This window comes from Leptinotarsa decemlineata, unplaced genomic scaffold, assembly GCF_025532065.1.
Source record: "Leptinotarsa decemlineata unplaced genomic scaffold, Ldec_3_MD MMD2_tig00000591_RagTag_RagTag, whole genome shotgun sequence".
Lineage (NCBI taxonomy): Eukaryota > Metazoa > Arthropoda > Insecta > Coleoptera > Chrysomelidae > Leptinotarsa > Leptinotarsa decemlineata.
In genome coordinates this window covers 53,083-67,677 of record NW_027412552.1, presented here as the reverse complement: position 1 = coordinate 67,677, position 14,595 = coordinate 53,083, and the positions used below count along the sequence as shown (strand labels likewise).

The 14,595-nt window shown below is 37.0% G+C and overlaps 1 protein-coding gene across 1 annotated transcript; it reads right to left on the bottom strand.

Moving 5' to 3' along the window:
* Window positions 1–3,249: 3,249 nt before the first annotated feature.
* Window positions 3,250–14,210, bottom strand: LOC141481995 (pickpocket protein 28-like). Its single transcript, XM_074174574.1, has 7 exons — window positions 13,670–14,210; window positions 13,328–13,526; window positions 9,866–9,875; window positions 8,919–9,188; window positions 6,989–7,048; window positions 4,961–5,162; window positions 3,250–3,618 (listed from the first exon to the last, which is right to left on the bottom strand). Exons 1-7 carry the CDS (start codon window positions 13,813–13,815, stop codon window positions 3,411–3,413), a joined length of 1,095 nt encoding a protein of 364 aa, XP_074030675.1. The 5' UTR covers window positions 13,816–14,210; the 3' UTR covers window positions 3,250–3,410.
* Window positions 14,211–14,595: the final 385 nt, after the last annotated feature.

Genomic DNA, 14,595 nt, shown 5'->3' with positions numbered 1-14,595 from the left:
AATTGGATATAATAATGATAATAATGTTCATTCAGATTCAAATCACAAAAAGAAATAACTTAAGTAAAACATACAGTTGAATAAATATCGTAGGAACCACAGAAGCATCAGATGTTGTTTGTACTACAATAATATTTTTGAGAAAGAAAGTTTTTGAAATGTTTGGAATATAAACCGAGTAGAAAAGAGTGTTTTTCGTATAATTCAGTGTTCATATAAAAGTATTTGTTTCGAAAAAATTGTTTTTTCGTATAATTCAGTGTTTATATGAAAGTAGCTGTTTCGGGAAAGCTTTTTCTTTCAGTTTTCGTCTGAAAGTTATTTCTTTGTATGACCAACAACACATCTATGTATGGACTCATTTTTTTTTAAATTGATTGCCTCTTTCCTGTCTTTGAAAGATTCCCTCATTTTTTTGTATCAAGATGGAGTAGAGAAAAGCAAAAAACTTTCTTTCCCAAAAATGTATCACTCCTGAAAATTTAACTCTCTCAGTTCATACAATAATATCTTTTCGAATCGAGAATATCAGAGTGGCTGTTTCCGAAATATTCGCCGAAAACTGATGAAGCACTATCATGCCCCGTCATGCCCCATCATGCCCACCTTCAGGACCTATCTCAATCAGAAAATTGGTGCCAGAAAATTGGTGCCAGAAAATTGGTCTTTAATGATCGTCTCATAAGAGTTCTTTCTTATTAGTCAGTGGGGTATGCTTGAAGACTAGCAGTGAATAAAATGTAAAGAAATGAAATTTAAACGTTCAAGCCAGTCTCGGATATACCTACACAGTAGGTTGAATGGACTGACGCCTACCAGAAAACAACTACTCCCCTGGCTAATACCACGAAGGGCGTCAGTGCAGGAATCTTCACAGAAAATTTCCTGCATATGCAATTGGCAATACAACTGAAAGAGTCGACCTTCAATTTTGAAACGAGCACACTTGCAGACCGGTTTCGGGCTCATTAGTCACTCGTCAGTGCAAGATAGTGGCCATCATTGACCCAATGATATTCCATAATTGAAAATCGGCAATTCTTTCTGAGTATTTCATTCTCCTTCCTAAGTTGGAGCGAACAACTAAATGTCACTCCATCTAGTGGACGAGGTACTAACCAACTGCATATCCGAAATTTGCCCGATTCCTCTGAATAAGAAAGAAAAACTTTCTTATTAGTCAGTGAGCTATGCTTGAAGACTGGCAGTAAACACGTTCAAAGTGTGAAGAAATGTGTGAAGAAATGAACGTTTAAAGTTCATTTCTTTAGATTTATATGAATTCTGTTTGAGAAACTTCTACCTGGAATTGGTATTGATCAGTCAAACATTTGAATACATTTCGATATGAATAGATGAAATCACACCCAAAAATTCAGTTCTGATCAAAATATATTTCACAACGAAGCACTTTCCTATTGTCAATTTGGGCATTATGGAAAAAACCAAGTCGAACTATTACGTTGATACATTACCAGATCAATTTAGTGGTATATTTTGTCAACCAAGCGATTCAGGCAAGAAAAAATGCTTGATGGATTGAAGAATGTATATGTTTATTCTAAATCCTCATACCAGACAAAGTACGAGATTCTGAAGAGGGTTTCGATACGAGTTGGGGGAGTTGCGTATCTTCCATACAGTACACCAACATCTGCAATCAAATAGTCGTCATATTCTGGCACTCACTGAAACCAAAGTCAGTGATTCATGAAACCTCGTCAATTTTCTATATCCCGGCTATGATTCCACTCCCGATTCAGACATAACTTTGGAAATTTTTTTTTCATCAAAAGCGATGTCTTCTGTCAACGAGAGGAAATGCTGGAGCCCCGAAACTTTGATGTTTTGTGGTTCAGAATAATATCACAGGAGATCACAAAATTCCTATGCTGCATTTATCTTCTACCTAGTGATACAAAATATAGGAAACTATTCTCTTCACTTGCGAACACCATTGACTTTCTGCAAATCAATCACCCCAGTGCTGAAATTTTCATATTCGGTGACTTCAATGTCCACAATATCGATTGGCTAATATCGATATCGATTTCCTAGATTATGAATGAGCCAACTAGGACTCCTGACCGTGCTGGAGAATATGCTAGTCTTCTGGATCTATACCTAACAACCAATCCAGAAATTCATACAGTCACCGTGAGGTCTCCATTGGGATCTTCTGACCATAAACTTATTTTAGTGTTGAGTGAATTACCGATAAATGTTGGGGAACAATCTAAGCCGTGCAAAGTTTTGCATTACAGATGAGTTGAATAGGAGGATCTTCAAGACCGTTTCCGAAATTAGCTCTGGCCTAGATGTTTGTGCTTCTGAAGTCACGTAAGTTATTATATCATCCATGGATGCATGTATTCCTTTTACAATGAAACGACCTTCTAACGGCAAATCTTGTTGGTTCAACAAAAATTGCGAACAAGCTATGGCCCGAGAATCCCTACCACAGAGAAGCGACATGTGTCGACTCGGTTGTCTCCACGTCATTCTCGGGCTTAGTTGTCTCCATTAGTCTGTGAGCTCTGAGCAAACATAATGAGGTAGGTACGAAGGGAGAAAATCAAGTGATTTGTGAAAATCACTTGAAAAAGTGAATGTCTCAGCGAAACATGTTGTGGTATATTTTTCAAATGAAGTTTGTGGAGATACAATCTTTGAGGAAGATCCATAGTAATTTCAAAAAGTACATCTCAACGATTTGATCTCCACAAACTTCATTTGAAAAATATATCACAACATGTTTCGCTAAGACATCAACTTTTTCAAGTGATTTGTGAAAATCACTTGAAAAAGCTAATGTCGCTAACAAATCACTTGAAAAAGCTAATGTCTTAGCGAAACATGTTGTGATATATTTATCAAATGAAGTTTGTGGAGATCAAATTGTTGAGGTGTAGTTTCTGAAAAAACAAATTAAATCAAACAAAAATAATGAAATAAATCACAGCGATAAATAATTTAAAAAAAAACGGGGTACAACTTCTTACGTGTATACATAAGTACACACACACACTATTTTTTTAACTGAGTATTACTTTTTCCAAGATTTTACAGGCTGTGTGAGATTAAGTGGTATAAGTAATCCGCTTACTCGCAGTTTAACGATAAGGTAAGTTGTGAATCTTTGGAAAAAAGGGTATTGTTATTACTATTAGGTCATTATCTCTCATTCACAGGTGGACATATTTTGTACATAAAGTTTGAAGAAATAGGTAATTCAGGAAGAAAAAAAAACAACTTTTTCATGTATTTCGAAAATTAAAATAATTTCATAATATTTCTACAAAAATCTTCAAGAAATAATCAATACACGAAAAAGGATAAGATGAAATTTGTAGTCAGAATATGATATAGCTGTAGTAAAGAGTATTTTGGCTTCAATCAATCTAGTTTCCTCAAAAATTACTGTCAAGCATAAAATTACACCACAATCGTACAGTTAGATAATACAAAATTTCCACAGCTGATAACAAGGAGAATCCTGTGAAAAGCCCCAGTAGTCCACCAAAGTTTGCCAAGAAATCAAAAGGGCCATAGAGCTCGTTTCGTTGAGATGTCAAAAATTGATCCGTCTTGAAAAAAACGGATAATTTCGAAAGATGGCTGAAACAAAAACAAACAGATGAAACGGCATCAGTAAATAATGATAATTTGATAAGGTTATCAAATAGCGCGACCTTTGGTAAAAATGAAAATCATTTTCTCGTGTACCAAATATTTGAAATGTTTCGATCAGAGCACACCAAAATGATAATTGTTACTAACTTTTTATGCTGCTAAGCAGCTGTGATGACATAGAAATTAGAAATATCCAGTATTTTAACTTTCAAGATATTGTTGAAAATTTCGTTAAATAAATAATCACTATCAGTCTATTCTAGTGCCTGACAGAATACCTATTTAGGAATACAAATTGAGTAATTAGAATCAATTCAGATATTTGAGTTCATCAGTTCAGTATTCTAAACTTTTATTCTTTCACATAAATTTTAGAGTTGAGTTAGGTTAGGTTAGGTCTAAAGTGAGTGGGTCTATTCGACCCTCCACCGCAACCCGCAAAGGTTTATTGTGACTCACACCTTATCACACTCGACCAAATAAACCCAGCTTCCTAACGAAGCCGATTACTTTGTATGGTGAGTAGTCTTTCAGGTCAGTATCGAGAAATACATCAACCGCAACCTACCGCAAGGGATTGAGAGATTCTCTCAATCAGGGGAGATGCGTATAATGCCACCCTCCTGATGTGTCCATCCAGTAAGTTTTTTCAACAGGAAGGATGTAAGGCTGATTGGTCGTACCGATTTGGGGAGTGGGTCTCTCCAACCCACTTTAGGTATTTATACCACCAACCAACTGGGTGGTATATAGTTGTTCCACGCCCGATTAGCTCTATACTATTTTGAGAGAATAGGCAAAATTATTTCCAGTCCGTTTTGAAGAAGAGCTCTCCTCTCCAAGAGATTTGAAGGGCAAAAACGACTTGATAGCTCATTCAACTGCCAGTGCTGTGATAACCTTCTTTGCGACCTCCCAATTAGAGTTGCGACCTCCCAATTAGTTAGAATTAACAACTCGTATTCGTATCGTGAATATCTATATATTCTCAAACCTGAGGAAGGGAAATAACAAACCGGTAATATTCCATGGATAAACAGGGTGTAACAAAAAGTTAGTTTTGAAGTAGTTTTGGAAGTATTTTTCTCTCGGTTCTTTTTGCATGATTTACACATCTTTACGGAGAGTTCGCTTTGAGCTTTATAGCTTTTGGCCTTTCTTTGGAAGATTCGCACAGTTTCTGTACAAAGGTAGTGAACTACAGAGCCAAAACTTCATTTCCCAACAATCAATCCCCACTAAAATTATACCACTTCCAATTTGAACAACAATAAACTGATATGGCACTGAAATTTCACAGATTTCTTTCACAGTTACGAAAACTTACAAATCAGACACGTTTAATTCGTATGTCTCCACCAGTTGCGTCAGTGTTCTTTCGGCTTGCAGTTGCTCCTTCCATGGAAATACTGTACTGCTAGTTTCTACATCATATGAAATTTCCGTGCATAGAGGCATGCAATTGCAGGTGGAATCAACATCAAATATTCCATTCAATAGGCTGGTCAGCTCATATGCCTTCATTATATCTAAAATCAGAAAAGTCGTCTGCAGGGTAGTCACTGAAACTATTTCATCGGATCGAAGATTCAATGGGAGAATTTAATTCGATATCCGCCAATCTGAAATTATTTCACAAGACATTCCCAAAGGATTTCGGTAAGTGAATCATATTCATGTGGTCTACATGTATTTTCAGGGGTTCGTCAGGGGTCTATTTTAGGCCCATTGCTTTTCATCATATACACTGCAGGTATTTCAAATGGAGTGGACGTTGTGAAGTGCAGGCTTATGCAGATGATACACATTTGTATTTGAACTTCAATATGGAGAGCCCAGATGCAGCTATGGATATCATTAACAATGAACTCAAAAAGGGTTAAGTATGAGCTGGGGATGAACCTCAAATAGTTTTTTTGTCTTTGAAAATAACAGGAATATTCTAAAAAATGAAATGGTTATCCACCTAGACCACAATCCATTACAAGTAAGGGACTCAGCTAGACATTTGGGACCCACCATTGATTCTGATATGCATTTTTCCCAGCACACCAAAAGTATGGTTGGATCATTCGAGCTCATTTGGAGAAATCAGCATATTCTCACTTTCAAATCGAAACGTACACTTTGTGATTCACTTGTTACGAGTCACTTCAACTATTTGTGACTCAATTAACGGTGCACACTTCAATCGTTGATAAATGCGAGTTCAAAAAGTACAAAATAGTTATTTTCGGCTCATCTTTCGGATAAAGAACAATATCTCAAACGATATATTATCTGAAACAATATTTTTCTGTGTTACTCTGAGGATTTTTTTCAAAAATCTATTGATAGGCTTCCCATCAGCCAGGAAAGTAAATCAGTAAAGCAATACAAAAAAGATCAGATATATCTGTTACTACGATAATCAGAGAAGAAATAGTTGTTGTTTCACTGATCAAAAAAAAAAAACATTTGCAGATACTGATGCGAGTTTTAACAGTTACAGACTCAGGGCAGAATATTAAGATGCCTAGTATCCTTTACGACCGTATTTTAGGCAGAAACCTACGTAATTCATTCATTATTCGAAGAGATTGGTGAACACCGACCTCACGCATAAATCAATGAATATATTCTGAAATAGCCTAATGACTCTGAAAGCATATGGTTCTCACTCAGCTGGGTCCAAGATGGTGAAGAACTTTCGGAACTTCACTTTACAGAAAGACTCAACAATGTGTATGTGGTCTTATTCCTGGCTACAGAGGCTTTGAAGATAATGAAGCAAATAATCTCAGCAGAATCTGTCACTGGGATCGGTTTAGATTTGACAAGTAAACATTGACTGCTCAAACCGTAAGGAGCGTATATCAGACTTCTGACAGAATCTACCAGGATTAGCTTGTTTTAGGAAATTTATGCTACCTTCGAAGAATGCCACCAAATATTGTGAAAGGTGAAAAAGGCCAAAAAAGGTTGACACAAACCTCTGACTTTGAATCAACATATGGAGAGACTTGGAAGATCGGAAGATCCGGAGTAGCAAAAATGAATTTTTCATCATTGCCAGAGATTCACTCTTCCTATCGGATATGGAAAAAGACTTCGCCTTTATACTTACTTGCAGCGTCGACTAGACTCATTTACTTCAAACTTAATCACCCAAACCCATTGCAAACATTTTTCCAGATGATTACAGTTGTAGTCATCTCCTGATGATGCTGATGTGGTTAGCGAAACGCGCACCAAAAGACGATATTTTTGTTTTGGTGTGGAAAACATTGTTTTCAATGAATTGATTCCAGCTGAGAGTTTTAAATCTATCAAACTGACTTCACCTACTACAAAAATTCGCCACCATGATACTTACGAAGGGAACGTTTCACACATTTCATCTTTGAGTTGCCACATATCTTCCTTGAATTGTCCCCTAAAAAATAGTTGTATGAGAATATCAAATGTATCATATTTTGATCGTTCAAAAAATTCAGGATACTATGCAATAAAATACTATGCAATGAAATAAACTGTTTACAAACAATAAAGAGGAGATCAAAACGTGAATGAAGATTCTATTGGTTTCATACATGCAGTCGAGACGTGTTGAAATCAGTCAAATCCCAGGCACTTTGCTGTTTGAGTCGGATCTCTCTTGGAATAGTGAGAAACTTAACAACCGGTCTGTAGAGGATCTACTCCAATAATTTTAGCGTAGTCTTGCTGCTGGATGAACAAGAAACATATGCAAGAAAAACCGCAAGAGATAGCTATTAGCGGCAAACATATAAAATATAGACAGACAAGCCCTATAAGTCTTGAACAGATAAGGTGTAACCTCAGGGCTTGTAATAGAGTGTCACCAAGATTTAGCCAAAGCCTCGGTAGATAATAACATTACCCTGAGGTGGGTTGAAGTGCATGACGGGTGTAAAGGTAATCGCATTGCCGACTCTTTAGCCAAGAAAGCGGCTGGACTAAGAATTTCAGGACCCAGTGGCACCTACGAGCTGATGACTTCGACAATTGCAGATCTAGCCAAATGTTACACCCATGTTCAATCCCTAAAGAAATGGGATGGAATCAAAGGATGCAATCTTGTCAGGATCACCTTGGGGACCCTGGGAAGTTGGAGCCGAAGAAATATCTGGCGATGACCAGGGAAAATTTACGTTTAACAGTAGGATTTCTGACTGGCGACTGTCAACTAAGGAAACACCTCCATAATATGGGGCTAGTGGACACACCTCTATGCAGGAAAATGAGAACAGGAAAATGTGAAATGTGAACAGGAAAATGAGACTGTAAGACATGTCTTATGCGACTGCCCGGAGTTATCGTCAATAAGAGAGTGTGTGTTCGGCGAGTCTTGGCCTACACCTGCCGATATAAAGGAGATGTCTCCGAGTGACCTGTTCACCTACCTGAAAAGGACAGGATGGACGATGACCTAGGAGGACAACTCCTCGGGAGGATGTACAATGGGTAACATGTGGCCTAAGTGCTGTGAGCTCTCACTCACCCCACTTACTCTACAGATACAGATATCTAAAATATGCAGTTGTTTACATTACAGTTTGAATAAAATGTTATATTCTTTGAGAAATTCAATAATATTGTTCGTATTGGTGTTTTGGAAAATTTCACTTAGGTTTTCACAGTTTTTCAACTGGGCGAATGTGGCCCAATCGAAATCTGGTAATTATGACCTGATGGAACCGGTTTGTTGCTTTGTTGTTACAAGGATATAATGTAGACTCGATTTCCTTAAGTTTGGAGGGTTTTTGAGACCAGTGGTGAATCCACATTTCTACAATTTTACCATAGAAGAAGGATTGGCAATTCTTTCATACTGAAAGTACATGCTGGATTTTCCAAAGCTTCTCTGGTAATTTGTTCAGCTATATCGTTTCCAGTAATCCCAGTATGTGAAGGAACCCATAGAAAGGTTACTGTCCTGGTATCTATTATATATATTAACCACTAAGTGATGGGTATATATTTTCGACAAGGAAATAAGGAAGTTGAGAGAGTCTGTAATTATCAAAAACTCGTTACCAGGTGCTGTTTCTTCGTAGAGGGATATATCATCACTATTACTAATATGGTGAAACTGAAAAGAAATATTGAGTTTGGTTGGCTACGCTCACAGTATGCGAGAAAATCATTCCAGAAAAACTTTCGATTTGTATCTAGACAGAACACTGGACTGAGGAAATATTGAAGACTCACCCAGTACATACATAAACTTAAAATTAGGGTAGATCCACATAAACTAGTCCATCGCAAAGAAACATACGTACTCGGCATATAAAAATCCACACAATCGCACATTTTCAGAGTGTAGTTTGTTAAACATTCCAATCCACAGTTTTCGGGGTTATATATCTTGAAATACTTCAGAGGCTTCTCGTCGGAAAAATAGCAAAGTCTATCCTTCGGTTTGAACTTTTTCACTTCTTTCGATGTGGTCATCATCTTGGGGTGAACCATAACTTGCACTGAACTGTCCCAAGGGACAGAAATAAATTTTATTTCAGCTGAGGCACGGTGTGAGGTGTATGCAGTACGACCTGTCGAAAATACGAAAGGTCACATATAAACGAGTTTTAAATGTTCAGACACAACTTCATTCAATTCATTCTATTGGTTCCCACACTTTCAGGTTTTTATTCGTTTCAACGCCTAGACAAACTTCAAATTTGGGAATCCGACAGGACACTCTGAGGTGTGAGTGAATAAACGCCTTGGAGTGGGCCAATCCTGGAAGATTCTGCCAGAAGTCCATGAATCTTCTTGCCATCCAGGTGTCCAGTGTTTGTTTGGCAAAACCCAAAGCGATGCCAATGACAGGTTCTGGTCCGATGAAGCTGCTTGCAGCACCCTCCTTTGCAAGGGAGTCAGCAGCCTCATTGTTTTCCAGGCCAGTATGGCCAGTAATCCAGACCAGATACAATCTGTTAAGTCTTCCTATCGAGAAGAGTCGTTTTTGGCAATTTGCTACCAATTTAGACGCTGCTCGGTAGGAGCCAAGAGCTTCCAAAGCCTCCAAAGTCCGAGAATCTTTTTAATGACTTATGTATGAGGTTGGATTCTTCCAATCTTTGCACACATAATTCAATAGCATCTATTTCCGCTTGAAATACAGTCGCTGAGGCTCCTAGGCAGGTTATACCACGATTACAAAAATATCGAAACCCAACTATAATGAAGTACTCCATCTCTTGAGGAAAGGAGCATTCTAACTAACCTAACCTCAACTGCAATCATAACGATCTGATAAGTGTTACACATAAACACTGCTTCGCATTCGAGTATTTGCACTGTTATCATTATTGAAACCAGAGTTAAAAGCCAAAGTTTTCGTGATCCAATACTAACCAGCGACGTTTTGATACACCATAGTTATCTATAGTGACGGACAGAGGACGAATCTCATTCGACTGTCATTGTCGAAGTTTTTCTTTCCATGTGACCGCCTTTGGAAGCCTCATTTATTTGTTATATCAATGGATTTTCTCTTCTGTCGACCTTATAGACGGAGTTTTCGTGAAAATAACGTGTCTTATCAAATATATATTTTGTAGACGACATAATTTTTTCACAGATTGTCTTTTGCAAAGGAACTTACATGAAGTGTACTGTTTCATGATCCATTGAACAACGGAACAACAGCGCTGAAGATTTCATATCCATTCCAGAATATGCTTCGCATAAATATGATATTATATTATAACTATCAGTTCAGATGATGATCATTGAATGAATTTCGAACCTAAGCCGAGTAAGTATATGATGTAGTATGTCTGAGACATAACATCATATTACTGCTGAGCATCTAAGCAACAGCTAGTATATCACGATGTATCAGCTTGACAGCATGGTGGTTGAAACCCAATAATATATTGGGTATGTTCAAAACATAGGGTGATTTTTTATTGTCTTCAAAAAATAATAACTTATTCATTAATTTCTATTTCCTGCAATTCAAAGTAGTGCAGCTCAGATGTAACTAGCCAGCGTTTTTTTTCAGTCCTTGAAACAGTTCTGATATGTACTTTTGGTATGATTTTGAGTTCTCTCAGCGATTCAGTTTTATTTCCTCGAAGTCGAAGGGGGCCAAATCTAGAAAACACGGTGGCTGAGGCATGATTACGGAACACTTAGTTTCATTCTTTATACAAAAGTTTGTGAGAATTCTTTGATCTATTTCTTTCGATAGCTGGAAATTGCCGAACACGCAGAATACTTCTAACTGAGTGCCTCTCATCAACAAACTTACATATATTGTCTGAGGGCCGAAGATAAAACAAACGACCGATATTCACAAATAGGGTGCATGTTTAGGAATAATCTGAGCACCTGAGCTGTGAAAACCACTATTAGAGTTCAGCTGCATGGGAGACACACTTGAATCTCAACTCAACTTCAAAAAAATTAATTCTGGAGTTCCACAAGATTCTGTGTTAGGTCCCATTCTTTTCTTATTATATATTTATGACCTCACCAAGCTAAATATTTCTGGGAAGTTCACCTTATTTGCAGCATCATACTCTGGAATAATAAAAACAATTGTGAGTTGCACAAAATAATCTCTGTAAACTAAAAAATGTCAAAGATTGGTGTGATTCAAACATTTCATCTTTCAACTCAACTAAAACAAATTTGATATCATTTAGATGCTCCATCAACGAACTTTTTTTTGAAGACAGATCACTGGAATCTATAAATAACACTAAATTTCTAGGAGTGTTTATCGACCATAGTTTAAAATTTGTGGATCACGTTAAACAACTCACCAGAAAAATCTCCTCTGGCTATCAGAGTTATATATAAAGAATTGGGGTTTAGCACTACGCTACGCAATATCGTTTTGGGGAGCATGCGGTGCAACTTTATTCAAAAGTCCACTAATTTTACAGAAAAGGGCAATAAGGTATAAAGGAAACCTCAAACCAAGATACTCCTGTGAAACCTTCTTCAAAAAACATAATATTTGCTGTTTCTGGGGTTTGGTGTTACTATGTAACAAATAAAATACTTTCCCCAATCGATAATATTATAATATATATATTACAAAAAGGATGTGAACAACAACTGGGAGATAATGTGCCTTTACAATGCAGGAAACCAACGGACATTATGAAAACCCTTCATAAGAAGTACATAAAAACAAAGCGGTATGTAGTACAGTCAGGGAAGTAGATATTTCGGAAACGAAATACACTACAATATTCTAACGGTAACTGCATCATTTATACTGGACATGAGATCTGCCAATATGAATGACTCATAATTAAGGAAGTTAGTCAGTCAAACACTTTCTACCTGATATACCCTATTATACTCTGGATGAATATTTTAACGATATCTTTCAACTGACCTACTCATTTTTTTATCTTCATTTATTAGGGAGCTCCTAAGTTGTTACTTTTTATGTCTACTCTTCTATAAATTTGATTTTTACTCTTTAATATATACCATATATAATATATAATCGACCATTTCAACATAGTTTGTACCAATGCACCATTTTTATTTTTATTTAATTTGGTATATATTGCATTTTTTCAAGTATTTACCACGCAAGCTTTGTCTACAAGAGTATGTCTTATGATAATAAAGCATATTATTATTATTACTAATTTATTGTTATAATCGGATAAGTAAGAGTGGGCTAATTCAGAACAGGAAAGCTCAGCGACCTACATATAATATGTGAAGGAACGAACATCAAACATGTTTGTAGGTGATTGCCAAATCATTTTATATAATAGTAAACAATGAAAGTCAGAACTGATGAAAGTGTGTGCAATTTTGTGATGCGCAAAGAACAATAATTCGAGGCCTCAACAAAATGAGCGGACCAATATTTCCGTAGAAAGCTAGACTACATTAGGAGCAGTGACATACCCACAAGTGACATCAAGTCTAGTCCGAGACTACCGTGAAGAACTGGGGAAACTGACAAACGAGTATTGAATAATTATATTGTGGGTGTCATGACATTCACGTATTATGAGCAAAGAAAAAGCTGACGAGTGGGCCAAAAACGGATCCTCAACTCCATAAATAGGTCCTGAACCAGGAGTGAGGGTACCAAAATCTTTGGATCGGCACCAGATCGAAAATGGGTTCATGAGAAACATGAAAAGAACTGGAAGAATCCACCCGGGAATTCAATGTGAACAACCTTCATTTAGGGACAGTCTGAACAGAGAACCAAAAAACTGCTTCAACAAAGCAGGGATCGGCTTGGAACAATGTTATAGTGCTAGTGTCTAGAAGGATATGACGTGCGTCCAGCTAGAGACCTATACAGACTACTACAGAGAAAACGATTATTGTGATGGGTGTCATGAAAAAGTTTGGGGAAAACGCATTGAGCCCCAAAGCAGTGCTCACCGGAGACTTGGAGAAAAGTCAAGTCAGACATCTCCAAAGTGGCGTAAAAAAGTGGTCTGAGAGATTCATAAGAGAGGTATTGTCTCCATCACCGACAACTTTTTGACAAACCGTAAATGACATATGAGAGTTTAATTGCAGATTTCTACTTTGAACTTTGAGGCAAAAATATTTTTTCAAAAAAACTGATCTCAAAAACCTGCCTTCTTTCATTCAAGGGCAAATTCATTTTCCAAAAATGATATTGAAAGTTGCTGAACAGTGTTCGCATAAAAAATATTCACTCTATGAAAATTAGTGAACTTACTTTGAATCCTTGTGTGTCCTTGGCACACAAGTAGTCTAAGTCTTCCTCTATCTGCAACAGATATATTTCTAGAGCACTATCAGCTCCAGCAAGAAATGCTCTATATGGATATGCATTCGCACCAATTACTTTTGAATAACCATTATCATTAGTCCAGTTAGTAAAACGTAGATTCTGATGGTAGTCACAATAGTGAACGCTGTAAAATATCACAAATTGATTTATATTGAAATTGAAGAAACACTAGCACATCAAGTAGTAACCTCGGTTTGAGGCTCCGAAAATTTGGGCACTCCGAGTATGGATAAAGCCTCATCGATTGCTAGTTGTTTCAGGACTTACACATTATCCTTGTAAATATCTTCTCGACTCAACATGTTGAAACTATAACAAACACCGTCATCCAGTATAATTGGTGTGAATTCATTCACACAAGGCATATCCATCATCCCGCATCCGAAGAACATCAATTCATAATTGGGCTTCATCTACAAATGAAGAAATACTACAAGTAAAAAATGAGTAATGGTTTCTGAAGCAGTGAATTCATTATACTGGTATCAATAACTCATGTAGGGAAGATTCAAATGACTTCAAAAAATGAGAAAGTTATTGATCTCATCAACCACTGCCACTTTCTTCCAAAAACATATTTTCTATATATATGCATCTATTTCATACGTTTCCTACTAGTGGTTGTATTTATCTTTTGAAAAAAACGAACCATCTATCTGATTCCTTGACCAAAGATTTTCTAGCCAACTCAGTACTTTAGAGAAATGCAAGTGGGATGTTTGAAGGAGTTCAGCATTGGACATCCCAATTGCCCAAATGTTTTCCAATACCTTTTTTTTCAAGGACAGAACGCAAGCACTATAGGAAACTCCTTAAGGCACTCCCAGAGCCGTGCCTGTGCGAGAGTAGCGATTCACGTTGGATTTGAATCGCTGGAGAAAAAATCCATTTGAAAAAACAGTCTCAGGAAGTTTATTTCACATATACTCAGTTCTCCAGATGAAAGAGTTCCTAAACAGTGGAAGTTTGAGGTGTACTGAGTTGAACCTCAAAACGATAAGCAGCCACAGTCCGTCGCGTATTTCTGATATGTACTGCTCTTGTGGAATCAAATGTGCCAAGTCACTTGGACACCTCTCGAGAAATTATCTATAGAAGAGAGACACATCTCCAATCTTTCTTTGATGTTCCAGGCTGTCAAGATTGCACTTGATGTTCGCGTCTCCAATCAGGCGGATGTCTCTTTTCTGGAT

Coding starts and splice junctions, on each gene's coding strand:
- LOC141481995 (XM_074174574.1), bottom strand. CDS start 13,815: ATGAAGCCCAATTATGAATTGATGTTCTTCGGATGCGGGATGATGGAT. Junction 7,049..8,918: donor TGTGGATTTTTATATGCCGA/GTACGTATGTTT, acceptor ACTATTTTTTAG/GGGACAATTCAAGGAAGATA. Junction 5,163..6,988: donor ATGTGTGAAACGTTCCCTTC/GTAAGTATCATG, acceptor TTCTGATTTTAG/ATATAATGAAGGCATATGAG.